Source organism: Canis lupus, chromosome 31, assembly GCF_011100685.1.
Source record: "Canis lupus familiaris isolate Mischka breed German Shepherd chromosome 31, alternate assembly UU_Cfam_GSD_1.0, whole genome shotgun sequence".
NCBI lineage: Eukaryota > Metazoa > Chordata > Mammalia > Carnivora > Canidae > Canis > Canis lupus.
Window position 1 is genome coordinate 8023205 of NC_049252.1, and position 15044 is coordinate 8038248.

Below are 15044 nucleotides of genomic sequence, written 5' to 3' on the forward strand. Positions count from 1 at the left end.
ATGTACAAAAATAAAATTAAATACAATGAAAAGACAATGTAACTGTAAAAACGAAAATTAAAAAAGGCTTAATAAAAGCATTGATAAAGTAAGAAATTGGTTGAAAAAGGAACACGGGACGCCTGGGTGGCTCAGGGGTTGAGCGTCTGCCTTCTGCCCAGGGCCTGATCCTGGAGTTTCAGGATCAAGTCCCATGTCGGGCTCCCTACATGGAGCCTGCTTCTGCCTCTGCCTGTCTCTGCCTCTCTCTATGTCATGAATAAAAAAAAAATAAAATTCTTAAGAAAAAGGACCGCAAAAAAAAAAATTAAAATTGAAAGACTAATGAGTCATAGGGAAAAACAAAACAAAACCCTGAGTTCTGCATACTGTTTCCCCCTAGTGCTAGAGTTTTGCGATTGTGTGATCCGTAAACTTGGTGTTAGCAGATGTTTTTGCTGATCTTCCGACGGGTGGAATTGCAGGGTCCTTGCCAGGGCCCAGGCTGAGTGATCTGCCCTGATTACTCTAGGTGGCTTTTGTTCCCTGAGGCTTTCTGTGCAGCGTTAGAGGATGAGGATAGAAATGCAGCCTCAGCCTCCAGGCCGGGAGCTGAAAGCTTGGGGCCCCACCCCTCAGTGCGCCCCCAGGGAGAAGCAGTCCATCACTTCTGTGACCCCTGACTCTGTCTGCACCCTATGCTCACCCCACCTATGACCAAGCATTTCTGTCTCAGGCACGTGACCCCCTTTCAAGTCTCTAAACTCTGCAGCCGCCTGAGGCACACCTGTGCTGCTCCACCCCAGGGAGGAAGGGGGATGTAGGGTTCTGCTGCTTGCCGGGCCCCTGCTCCGCAGTCTTGGCAGCCCCAGTTTCCAGTTCAGGGCAGAACATTGATGAGAACCCACTCCTGGGCTCACTGATTACAGCCAGTTTCCTCTTCTGATGCCTGGGAACTCTAGGTACCCCCAGTCCTCCTGTGACCCCCGAGGATCCTGAGACTACACGGTACCACCCAGGATTCCACCCAAAGCTTCACTGCTTGAGTGTCTTTCAGGCAAGACTCCTTAAAATGCTGATTTTGTGCTCCACTGCTCTGTCACTTTCTGGTAGCCAGTTGCCAGAGGCTACCCACCCCCTTAGCCCCCCGTCTGTCTTCCCATATATCCCCTCGCATTCACTTCTCCGCACCTCCTACCTTGCAAAAATTGGTCACTTTCTATTTCTAGAGTTGCAGCGATTCTTTTCTTAGATCTCTGGTTGAGTTTGTAGGTATTCAGAATGATTTGATAGCTATCTAGCTGAATTCCTGGGACCACACAAAACTAAGTTCTCCTACTCCTCTGCCATTTGGGGGGAAAAAGAGTTAATTGGCTTGTTTAAATAAATTTCTTGGGCAGGCTGTGTAATGAAACCTATACTCATAGAGAAATAAGAACTGTGTCTTGTCCCTTTGTGAGAGTGTTTTGCTAGAGGATCTTACCCACAGGAGTGGAATGGAGAGGCAAATGAAGTTAGGCCATTTAAAAAGAAGAAATATTTTGGGGGGGGGGTGCGGAGCCTGACATGGGACTCAGTACCAGGACCCCAAGACCATGACCCAAGCTCAAACCAAGAGTAGGAAGCCCAACTGATTGCGCCACTCAGGCCATTTGAGACTATCCCAATTTCACAGGTGTCAAGACAGAAAAAAATGTTGGATCTTAATTTTATGCCTTATAATATATATGACAACATGGAATAGTGAGGGATGGCCATGAATATGATAGGAATCACAATCAGAAGTAGTTAAGAGTCCAGCTAAGTGTTCATCCACATATGTTTAAAGATGAATAGTCCTGCACTTCTGATTGTATCATTTAAAAAATATTTATTTATTCATGAGACACAGAGGAAGAGAGAGAGAGAGGCAGAGACACAGGCAGAGGGAGAAGCAGGCTCCTTACAGCGAGTCTGACATGGGACTCGATCCTGGGTCTCCAGGATCAGGTCCTGGGCTGAAGGCGGAGCTAAACCTCTGAGCCACTTGGGCTGCCCTGGTTATATCATTATTAAAAGAGTTGAACCAAATTCAAACCCCCAGAAATATTAAGATTTTTCTTTTTGCAGTATAACAACCTAGCATCAGTAGGATTGTACAAGGCCTGCCCCAAAAAAATAACCCAAATTCCAACTGCAACTATTTTTATTTTCAGAAGATTGTTTTGGATGGGTTGTGGTAAGAAGTTATTTATGTGACTATGATTGATTTTATGTTGAAATTTCTGCTCTTTTGTTAACATAATAAATTATTTGTTTAAAATAGGATAGTTGGTAAGATTTCATTAGCCAAATAAATGAAATTAATTTACAGTCCAACTGCATTTCCCTCCTGATATACTGAATGGCCAGGTCTTTCTGGGTAACTTGCATACCAGCCCAGCTATATAGCTCTAAAATCACTTGGTTAGTAATTAGGTGTTTATCAGATTCTTGCTGAAAAGGCATGAGACAGTTATCTGACACAATTATCTTTGAAAATTGAATCCTCCATTTCTGGTCCTGCTGAGGACATTCACATGAACACTGAGTGGTTTAAAGCTAAATGCCTTTCAAAAACCCTTGCCTTCTAGAATGCATGCAACATGGTTAGTTGCCAATCACAGAATTTTCCCCATCTTTCACCTATTGCCTTTTGTGGGTGAATCTTTTTGTTATAAGCCTTTGTGTATGTTAACATATTAAAATTACCCCTGACCTGCTCTTCTGCTACTTTGTCTTTCTTACTATAACATTACTAATAGCCAGTCTGAAATTTAATGCTGGCTCCTTTTGTTCCTTCTCCATTGCTGTATCTTCATAAACTAACCCAACCAAAGTGAAGACAATTGCTCAAATTAACTAGACTATATGTGCATTTGGGGTAATGATATTTCTAGAGCTATTTGCTCTTGAGCAGTCTAAAAATTTTGCAGCTCACTTAAGTTTTAATGTGTAATCTACTCCCAGTTTGGAAATTAATATCAAGCTTTAATATGAATACTTGTAAAAAACACAGTTATTCAGGCACTTAAAAATTCAAACCTGAAGTAATAGATTTTAATTTAAATGTCACATCCATTTAAGAATGATGCTGTGACTCATCTCCCAATAGAATTGAACCAATTTTAGGATTCCATACACATTCGAGGCAGTGCATTTGAAATTTATTTGTTTAGAAAATAAAAGCAAATAACAAAAAATGACTACATTTTGCTCTGGTTAAGTTTTATGTTAAGTATAATGTTTCTATAAGCATTTTCTGTCTTTAGCCACCATGATTTCTTGCCTGATGTATGGCAGTTTTCATAGATGGACTTTATGAATGTAATAGCTTTTATGTTTGTATTTACAACCTCTCTGTAAGTACATTAGTTTAGGTGCATATCATTGTGTTCATATTACTGTGTGCATTCATCTATCCATTTATTCAACAAATATTTAGTGTCTGCTAAATGGCAGACTTTGCCATGGTGCTAGAATTGTAGACCATTGCAACGGTGACGTATATACCTCATGATCTTCAGATTTGCTTGCTTCATGCCTGTGATTTCCAGAGTTTTTATCCTATACCACATTTATTCAATTCTTTCTTCTACTTAAATGTCTTTTTGCACACAGAGCTCTTTACATTATGGCTTCATTCTGTATTTTCAATTTCCTCTCCAACCACAGCCCCACATGTATGTGTCACCTGAAATCCCATCCAAATACAATCATTTATTGTTTTTTAAAACACACAGACCTCTATGCCTCTGTGCAGTTGGTTCTTTTGCTTAGAATTCTTTTCCTCTGCAGTCTTAAAAATTTCTGGCTTGATGAACAACTACCATTCCTTCAAATCCATTGAAATGTTTACTTCTGTGGTGAACATTTTCCAATTTGCCAGAAACCTTATTGCTTCAATTTCACAAAACAGTACTCTGTTGAACTCTTTGATAGAAACAACCATCCTCTATGTAACTTACCTGGGTCTACCTCTCCCTGCCATACTACAAGCTCTTTCTGGGCAAACACTGTGTGGTATTCATTTTTGAATCTTAGGATGGCACATAAAGGTTCTCAAAGAAATATTATTCAATAAATGAAGCATAGGTTCACAGCTATGGTCATTTTAGTATCCTTTTTTGGTACATTCTTGCTTTCTTTGTTTTTAAAGAAAGTCATCTAATAGTGACATCATATTCCATTAAATACACTTTTAAAACCTTATCTGGTATTTGTATTTATTGAAGCTTAATAGTAGCACAGCTTGTGCTGTTTACCTTTAACTTGCGAATAGCTGAGTTTAATTGAAGTCTTGGTCTCTAAAGTGAAAAAATGAGTCACCAGCATTCCTTTTCAATTAGATTAAACAGAGAGAAGAGAATGATCATGGCAGCACTTGAAAGGTGAGGATGTTCAGAAGATAACTAACTTCACTGTTATACAATAGGTTTGTTGTTACTCCCAGGAACTGCCACTAGAACATGCTTGCTAAATCAACTGTTCAGTTTCTCTTATTTTCTCTCATCTTTTTGCTTTCTCCCCTTCTCTCCTCTCTACTGCTCTGCATTTCTCCCTCTCAACATAAGTGTCAAGCCAGACCAGCTTCATACTTAACTTTTCTTTGAACAAACCAATGCCCATAAAATTTCCTCTATTTCTGTTATCAGTGCTAAGATAAATCTAACTTATCGGAGGCGACACTCATTTTTAGAATAGTGAGGCCATTGATGCTTATTTCCACGTTATGTTACTTGAAAGATGATATTGTCCAGAAAAATATGTCTGCAAGTGGATTTACTTTTAGCTGGGATGACCAAACATCATGTGTCCCACTAATTTTCATCAGAATGATGAAATGAAAAATATGATTGAAGGTCAAGTGGGCATAGAATTCATCTGATGGAGCTAGCGTGAGCAGAGCACTTTGAAAATTGCTTTTGTTTGAAAATTGCTTTCTTTTTGTCTTTGTGTACATGAGTATTCTTTTAAGGGATCATCTTTGTGAATTTGAACATTGATTTTGAAGAGTGCCTGATGTAGACAGTTATCATTTTAGCTGCAAATAAGAAAAAGGAAAAAAAAAAAAACTCTGGTAGATATTCTTTATATTAAATCTTTAAATTCTATCTGCATCTTTATATGCAGCATTTATTTACATTAAATCATCTTTTAAATGTCTTTATTCTTAATATAATTCCACTAGTAGATAAACACAGTCTTTTTTTTTTTAAACAAGTCTGAAAATTAGGTTGCCTAAAGCAACCCTATGATTAAAGCAAAAATAAGATAAAAATCTCCATTTTGCTGTCTTTACCTTTGCCTTTATGTTAGCAATACTAATGAACTTCACTATGTTTAGGGTGAAAAATTGATTTGAACCTTTCTGCAGTTACTGCTGTGCTTTTTTTCCTCCTTCTCTCCCTAAGGATTTGTGCAGTTTAATTTGGCATTGATTCTTTAATGATTACAGTAGCTATAGTAGAGAGACTGGTGTTTATCTTCATCATGCCCTGTAGATAGCACATTACATTTATTTTTATACATAACTGTAGTTCCATAATTTAGATAAGATACTCTAGCCAGTGGTTGACAGCCATCTTACTGCCTTTATTGATTTTATATTTTGATCTTGAAATGCATATATGAATTCTTGCCATTCGCTGTGTTAAGGTATCTAACTCAAAAGTCATGCTAGTGTTGCTTTAAAACCAATGCTGAAGTGCTGGCTTCCACATGCTGAAAGGAGACCAAATATTAAGTAGAACTTTTGGTGATTGTTAATTTAACTGTCTTCAGGCTGTTCATAGTACTGTGTGAAGATGTCAATCAGCATTTTGAATATGCCATGTGCGATGCTTTAAGAACTAGCTAATGCTTCAGATATCATTTTGTAGCAATAAAACAATTATCTGTCCTTTCTTTGTGATGATTCTCTTAGAACTGTAACATGTAATCATCTTAGAACAATACCTCAAGGGAGGGTGAAGTTCAGTTTTACTATTAGTTGAGATTATTTCTTTTGATGTCTTCTTTTAAATAATATTAGCAATCAGCTTCATTGCCACGTCTTTAAACACCTTAATCAGTGAAATGTATGGAACAATCAGAAGTTGAGTATTTTGGAAGTCTTTAGGAGTATAGCAGATACTTTACATTATGGCGAATTGCTTACTGTCTTAAACCTTTAGGGCTGCTGTAACAAAATACCTTAGACTACATGGATAGTTAGCAACAGAAATTTATTTCTCATGATTCTGGAGGTTAGGAAGTTCAGGATCAAGTCCCTGGCAGGTCTGGTTTAGGGTGAGGGCTGATTCCTGATTTATAGACAGCAGGCTTCCCGTCTCTGTGACTATTGGGGCTCCCTTATAAGGAAGGGAACTACTATCATTTGTGAGGAGTCCATCCTCATGACCTAATCACCTCTCAAGCACTCCACCTCCTAAAGTCATCCGATTGGGGATGTGATGATTAAGTTTCAACAAATGAATTTTGACCAGACAGAAACATTGTCCATCCATGGCATTAAAAAAAAAACAATTAGTATAGGTTGAAGAGTAACAATTCTAAAAGAATGTATGTCACAGATTACTTTATCTTCTGATTATTAATTCATGGTAACATATCTGACTACATGGTACTAATAGATGGACATGTTAAGTAAATTGACCAAGTAAATAAAAAGTTAGTTTCTTTGACTCTTTGTTCTGACTTGGTAACATATTTCAGTTTATTTTGGAATCAGAATAAAGAATCTCAACTCATCTCATGCTTTATATACAGCCTGAGGTTTATTGCCGTGAGTTTTCTCACAGTATGTTTAAAATGGTGTGTTTTCTGGAAATGTAATGAGAATTAATTAGTCTTTATGAAATGAATGGAGGCATAATTGGATATAAGGTCCATGATCCATCCAAATAAAGCTGAAGTGTGAATAGTAATATGGCTCTGCCTACATGTTCAGGAACTTTAAGAAATTAGGCAAACCAGTGAAAATCTCACTAATTCCCTTACTTCTGCTATTCCTGATTAACTCTATGCTGTTTTCCATGTACTCCTTAATCTTGCCTTCATTTCTATATTTTCCAGTCATGTATTTTATTTTCAGTATTGATTTCAAACTCATTTTCCAAAGAGTCTTTTGTTTTTAGTTTCTTTTCTTTCCTCTTCTTTCTTTACAAAATCTGTATATATAAATGAAGTCAGAAAGTTAATGATGACACTTTAAACCTAGGATATTAATAATTTGAGGTTTAGGATAACGTAAACATCTGACAAAATGTATAGTACCTGTATCCTTCTAAGAAGGAAGAGTTCCCTAGGTGTATGAGAAGCCGAAGGTATTAAGGTGTATGTATATGTGTGTGTATAAATGTTTTAGGTCTAAACCCTAAATGTGTGCTTTTAAGTATTCTGCTTTTTGTTTATTTCTTTGTTTCAAGTTTTTATTTAAATTCTAGTTGGTCAACATATAGGGTAATACTGGTTTCAGGAGTAGAATTTAGTGATTCATCACTTGCATGTAACACCCAGTGCTCATCACAAGTGTCTTCCTTAATACCCATTACTCATTTAAGTGCCCTGCTTGTATACGTAGTATGCTATTTTCCAATAGTATACTTTTTATAAGAGATGTGACATTAACAAGAATTTGATAATAAATTGTCCAGTTTAACTTGTCTATGTGAAAGCACTAAATCAGCTTTTTAGAAGGTACTATATACTTTTTATTATTATTTCAAATGTAAAGCACCCCCACCTAAATAGAAGTAATAATAAATTCTAGGCAGAGTTCCCTACAGACTTATATATAGATTATTATTGTAGAGAACTCTAAAGTAAGACTAAATTAGCTAGTCATTTAAGAAAATTATACATACACACACATTTCTTTTAAGTCTTCCAGTTAACTAGGTGGATAATTTGAAAACGGCAGCACATATTTCCTTTTTTTTTTTTCTTTTTGGGTTCTAGAGTCATGTGCTTCACCAAATTCTATTGCCTTTCCTTTGCAGTGTCTTAATATTTATACTTTCTTTTTATCCCACTAAGTAGACCTTTATAGACTATCTTACTCACCAATCATTTTAGAATATACTAATAGTCCTTTACATGGTTCTTTTGTCTTGATTTGCTTTCTTTTCCAAGTTATATAATTGTTACCTAGTTTTATCTTCCCATATGCCATCACGCTGTGATAAGAAAAAAAAAACATGAATTAGCCTTGCATTCAGGATGCTGCGTTTCTCTGACATCTTAATTTCATGGAAAGAAAAATTAAATAGAGTTGATTTGAGTTAACTTATATGAATTGATTTCAGTTCACGTATATGTGCTAACTACATACATTCATGCAGACAACTCTCGTGGAGATTCTGAACTCATGTTGTCATGTGGAAAATGACTATGTATTATTTTCCTGATGTGATTAAATCAGATGGGCCAATAAATAAGTAAACTGTGAGGTGCTGCATATAGATTATGTCTTATTTATTTTTCTTTTTTACACATCTCTTCCATTCCAGCCACACTTACCTACACATTGGTTGTCTCTCCCACTGAGTGTCTTGTCCTGGTTTCTGCAGTTATGTGACTTCAACACATCCTGTGAAGCCTAGGCCAGCCCAATCCCCTTCCCACCTTCAGTTTCTCCAGTGCCCACTTTGCCCTTTGTGTCTTTGTCACTCATACATAATTATCTGCTCTAACTTGAAGAGTGTAGATTTATTTTGTATCTAGATGAATCTCCACTGCCTGGCACAGAGTTCTCCATGTATTCACTATGAAAAAGTATTTATGAATTATTTGTTTATTTATAGCTCTTTCATCAAACCTGATTTTGGATTCTTAATTTCTGTTTTAACTTCCAAAATTTTCCAGACTATTTTGGGTAGAGACCTTTAATTTTTCATGATTGATTTTCCTTTCAGTGTTTTAAGAGGTTAGTCCCATGTGAGTAGACCAAATTTCATCTATCTCATTTGTAAAGAGGGAGACTATCTCCTTACTGTGTGTAGATTGCCAAGTGATTCATCTATTATATACGAATCCAAAAGGAACCTGGCCTTTTTTCTGGTCATTGATCTCACAAGGACAGCCAGGTTTCGGGGTCACCTATTATCCACCGGACTCCAGAAATTGTTTTGGTTTCATTTGAAAAGGAAAAAATAAGAGGGTAGTGTAGCTTAAAGAAGAACAAATTTTGGTTAGTAACAAGGAAGGCTTTGGTAAATATAGTTTCTGTCCTAAATATGAGCAAGAGAGAGAGCTACCTACCTATGCTGAAGAGTTTCAGAAGAAACTGAAATCTACTCATCGTGATAACACTGATATGCTAAGGAAATGTTTGTGTTCTTAAGTAATCCAAAATGTGTGCACAAATAAGTATTTTTGACTTTGTTGTACCGTGCATTTACCTAAATTAATTTCTTATGGAACTTTTATACTTTTTAAGAAATTTCATTATTAGTCAGCAGAACAGACTTTTCCCAAAATATGTATTTTAAAAACTCTCTTTAAGGCAATCCTCCTCCTAAAAGCAGGCAAGCAATGCATTTATTTTTATATGAAAATGTACAATAGCAGCACAAATACATGCAAAGTATATGTATATAACATATTACCTTTTAACACCAAGGGCCCTATGGAAAGTATCTATATCATCATTGGGGTGGTCAGTACTTAGCTCTATATGTTTATTAAATTTAAACCTATACTGTAAATGGGTTCATTTTAACATATATAAATTTAACTTAATAAAAAGTTCATTAAACTAAATCAAAACCCCTAAAGTCTTACAAGTTAAACCTAAAGCAGACACTATTCAAATGTGAAGCAACATGTAAATACAGATCTAAGACTGGTTCCATCATCACCCTGGAGGAACCCCACTGGATGCTATTTGAAGTTGGGAGTCATGATGATATTAACATTATTAGATATCAGGTGATGAAACAGACACTCTTTTAGACACCCCATACATATTATCTTACCCAATGATGTAGCTGTTATTGTTATTATTCAGATTTTATATTTGAGAAAGATGAGACTAAGAGAGCTTAATTTTTTTTGCCCAAAGTCAACATCTGAGTGGTGGAGCTGAGCATCATACCCAAAAATTTAGTATTGCCATCTATGCTTTTAAAATAGTGCACTATATTACATCCATAGATTTATTATTCCCCCAAAATAATATAAATATATATATGTATGTTACATTTTAAAGATTTTTTGTATTTATTTGAAAGACAGGCATGAGCAAGGGGTGCAGAGGGAGAGGGAGTGAGAAAATCCCAAGCAGACTCCATGCTGAGAATTGAACCCAATGCAGGGCTTGATCTCACAACCCTGAGCCAAAACCAAGAGTCAGATACTTAACCAACTGCACCATTCAGGCACTCCAGCCACCAAAATTATAATTTTAAAGCATTATATTACACTAAATAATTCTGTAACCTCATAACCAGCCTAATATTTCACAGCAGAAAAGGATATTACATTTTTTTCTCTTTTCTCATGTCATAGTAGTTTCTTTAATTCAAAACTGTATGAATATACATTCTTAGTACTTTGCTGGGAGGCCTTACTTATATATATAGCTATGGAGAAAAGCGTTCATGGGGTTGTGTTTGTGGTTGTTGAATTTACTGTATTTTAATACTCAGCCTCCAAATGCAGTTATATCACATTCTTCACTAAAATCAGTTGTCTTATTATTAATATATCAAAGATGTGATTTTACATAAGGGGTTAATTTTAGGGTACGTTCATTTTTAGACAGGCCTCTTGAAGATTAAAATTCCAAACTATTATGATTTGTGTACATAGCAAATAAGGTAGTTGCCACTTCTGATTTGTGGATTGTACCTTAAAATCATGCTATGGTACTAGCCACTCACCATATAAAGTCACAGAATTGTCCTTAACTAATAAAATTTGGTTTTATGAATATACTAAAACATCCTTGAAGTTTGAAATATCTGCTTGTTAATATACCTGGCAGGAGTTCAACCAGTTATAAAAAATAATTTTCCTTCCAGGTTTATTTTCTTATGATTATTGCATTTATTGCATTGGTTTTATATTGTTTTTTAAAAGCTGTTTTTTTGTTTTTTGTTTTTTGTTTTTTTTTGAGAGAGAGAGAGAGCACACACACGAGTGGGATGAAAGGGCGGAGGGAGAGAATCTCAAGCAAACTCCCTGCTGAGCACAGAGCTGGACATAGGGCTCCATCTCACTACCCATGAGATCATGACCTGAGCTGAAATCACAAGTCAGAGGCTTCACCAACTGAGCCACTGAGGCAACCCTATTTCACTGATTTTAAAAGAAGAATGCACATATTTGATACAGGCCTTTATTTTATCGATGGCTACTGGCAGCTAGTAAGTTATGGAATTATTAATAAAATTGTTAGGGGGATCCCTGGGTGGCGCAGCGGTTTGGCGCCTGCCTTTGGCCCGGGGCGCGATCCTGGAGACCCGGGATCGAGTCCCGCGTCGGGCTCCCGGTGCATGGAGCCTGCTTCTCCCTCTGCCTGTGTCTCTGCCTCTCTCTCTCTCTCTCTGTGTGACTATCATAAATAAATTTAAAAAAATTAAAATTGTTAGAATATAACCAACCACAGATATGAAAATCTTAGTTTCAATAATTATCCTTTAAGTATCATTTACCTACTATAATAATTCTAAATGTTCAAATAATAAGCAAATTATAAACAGCTTCTAGATTCATATTTGCTTTTATTTACATCAAAAGCTGAGGCAAAACTACTCAGGTACATATAAAGAATACAAGATCTATGGGCAGCCCAGGTGGCTCAGTGGTTTGGTGCCACCTTCGGCCCAGGGTGTGATCCTGGAGACCAGGGATCGGGTGCCACGTCGGCTCCCTGCATGGAGCCTGTTTCTCCCTCTGCCTGTGTCTCTGCTTCTGTCTCTCTCTCTCTCTCTCTCTAATGAATAAATAAAATCTTAAAAAAATAGAATACAAGATCTAGGGTTTATCTCAAAACAGGGACTCTGATGTCTAGTTAGACGCACATAATAATCAAACGTTAGAGTGAGGAGGAATATGAAACTATCCCTAGGCAAACAGAAGCCAAGATGACAGGGTGACTGTTATATGGAAACCCAGTCAAGCAGAAGTTACTAGGATGCAGTGTATTTGTACATTTTCTCTGGAAGAACTAATCATCTATATATCACTGAAAAATGTGACTATAAGCAAACACTAATGGATTACTCTGAGAAGGAGCCTTTTTATATAGTAACAACTACATAGTATGGATTGAAGAGTGGAACTGTTCATGTAGGTTTGTGATTATCTGAAATCTAATCTACCTTCTACTCTCATTTGACACTTAAAACAGATAATACATGGAAGATAATGTTGTGGACATATGATGTCATTTATGAGTACTATACCAGGGTAAGGAGGGTTACAAAGGCATTGGCTCCAAGACAAGGAAAAAGGATAACAAATATGGACCTACAGTAGCAAGGGTATTTCTCTGTAGGCAAGGTTCTAGCCCAGACAAGAGTGGTTTGCAGAATTCTTAAAGAGAAGAAATAATCCTCAAATATCTTATATGTTCAGTGATTGTAGGTGTCTGGCAGGAGGATTAGGAGGCTCTGCTAAAGGAAGACTTGGCAATTAACTGTACAGTGATAAGTAATAAAGTAAGGACAGCTCAGCTCAACTGGACAAATTGATAATAGCTTTGTGTAGATAAACCTACAGAATCAATTAGGTCATCCTTTTCTCCAGCTGGCACTCTGAGTGTCACAAAATGACTGATAGAACTTTCTTTTTCTTTGGCAACAAATTACATTTTTTATTGTGCTAGATTTATTTATGTATTTTTGAGTAAGTGAACACATGTTTATCTACCTCCTATCTCCTAAATCTAACTTAAATGCCATGTATCTTTAGTGTAAGTTTGGTTGGTTCTCTGAAGCAAAACTGATTGGTCTTCCACCTGAATTCCTGTAGTTTTTTTCTGCCATCTGTGAAAGTCATCATCTACAAGGCACTATTTTATATTTCTTTGGTCCTTCATGACTCATACAGCATACTTTGTTCAAAATAGAACATGTACAAAAAATTTTAATGTGTTTATAAATTGATATAAAATATCCTCAAATTGTTTATCTACTTGAATAAAGAGAGAATATTTAGTCTTGTCTTCTGTTCTATCTTCAAAGTAGCATGGTTGACTGGCTCATTATAAGCTGTCTGTAAATATTTACTTAGAGAATGAATAACCATAATATTTTCTAGACCTGATGAAATCACTAAATTGGTGAGAAAATAGAAACATTTATCTGGCATTGCCTAAATGATATAGAAAACCAATGAATTATTTGCTAATTATGTCTGAAAATGCAATTTCAAAATTAATAAATACTATATTTGTTCAAAATATATAGCCTAAGATATATTCAGTGTAATTTGTGTTTTATCATCTTGAAAAAATGGTATTTCAAATGCATTTGACCTGTAATTTTTCACAAAATATTTTTAATACTGTCTTTATCTCAATATAGATAAAGACTATCTGTAGTCAATTATTTGCTAACTATTAACAAATAATTTGCTATTTATTTTTTCTTCCAGATAAAGCCTATCTGTCACTGGCTGGGTGTAATGCAAGGAAGGGACAAAGATGAAATGGAAACATGTTCCTTTTTTGGTCATAATATCACTCCTCAGCTTGTCCAAAGATCACCTGTTCCTGGCGCAGCTTATTCCCGGTAAGTGCCATGCATTTGTTTTATCAAATCATGACCACTGCACTTTCTTTTGCTTTAAATTTGTTTTTCACTGTATGTCTTTAAGTCAAATTTGTTCATTTGCTTTCAAACTTGTAAGTCTGTGTGAATGGTTTCTTAAGTGTGTATGCTGATATGTTTCAGGGATCAAATATGCTTGAATACAGAGCACTTTATTAATTCCCTAGAGAAAGTGAGGAACTTGACAAATATTCACTATAACTGCAACATGTAAAGAGTTATTATATTAACTTAGTGAATTGGAGTGGTAGAAGAGCAATTATAGCAGGGGAGAAATGTGTGACACAAAAAGAAAAGCAGTTACAACTCACGTTAGTACTGTAGAAAAGGACCATCAAAACAAGTGAAGTATTTAAACCTGAAAAGCCTTTAGAGGAGTGACATGTTAATTAACAGGCTGAACAATGTCAGAATAAAAAAAGCAACATGCTGCCATAGTTACTATTGTTTTCCGTGAAGTTAGAAACTGGTTTCCTTGAAGTCATACTTTTATTAATGATGCTAGAATAACATAGCGGCAAAAAGCTTTACTTAACCTCTTTTATGGGAAATTAACTAAACCCAATGCTATGGTACAGGAAAATAGAAAAAATATCGATCCAAGAATGAAAAGATGTCAACTTTCCTCTAGTTAAATCTATGGGAATGAATTGTAGTTCATTTAGATAGGTTTAATTGGTCATCATAATTTAGACCAGTTATTCATAAAAGAGTGGCATATGGTGTTTCATTAAATTAAACCTTGAAGTTTGATTTTTATTTATTTTACTGTCATATTTCAATATCTGGCAACTGTATGTAATTATCATTTGTATCCACACATGAAACGGAATTCTTAAAACATCTATGGGCTTGACTTTTTTTCCCTTGCTGGGTTAAAATGGATACATTGACTTGGCAGGTAAGGGAGCTGTGAAAAAAGGAATGGAATTATATCTGTTAAAAGCATTTCCATAAGGTGAAAGTATACAGAAAATTTAGTCTGGTGTAGCAAAGTACATTTAGCTACTTTGTACTTAATACACTACTGAAATTACTAAAGTTTTTTTTTTTTTTTTTTTTTAAATCTGTTGCTACAGTCCCTTCTCTTGCCAGAACTCTGTTGAGTATTGATTAAAATTAGTGAATGGACCAAATGTCAAAGATTGACAATATGAAAAATATGCATTTTTAAAAAATGCAAATTAAGTACAAAATAACCCGTTTTTCAAATTGTTAGGGTAAAGAGGGCATTTGTATGAAAATGTTTTGAAAACCATGACTGTT

General features: G+C 35.7%; 1 protein-coding gene across 7 annotated transcripts in view; it reads left to right on the forward strand.

The window, feature by feature from the left end:
* Window positions 1-15044, forward strand: part of ROBO1 (roundabout guidance receptor 1) — a 1125490-nt gene that overhangs the window by 139844 nt on the left and 970602 nt on the right. For 6 of the 7 annotated variants that reach the window (XM_038581198.1, XM_038581196.1, XM_038581200.1 and 3 more), the window contains exon 2: window positions 13603-13739. In XM_038581198.1, coding sequence (XP_038437126.1) covers window positions 13652-13739 — 88 coding nt within the window. In that variant the 5' untranslated portion in view covers window positions 13603-13651. Of the gene's footprint in view, window positions 1-13602; window positions 13740-15044 lie in introns of those variants that run through there. The other variant, XM_038581194.1, reaches the window with a different exon arrangement.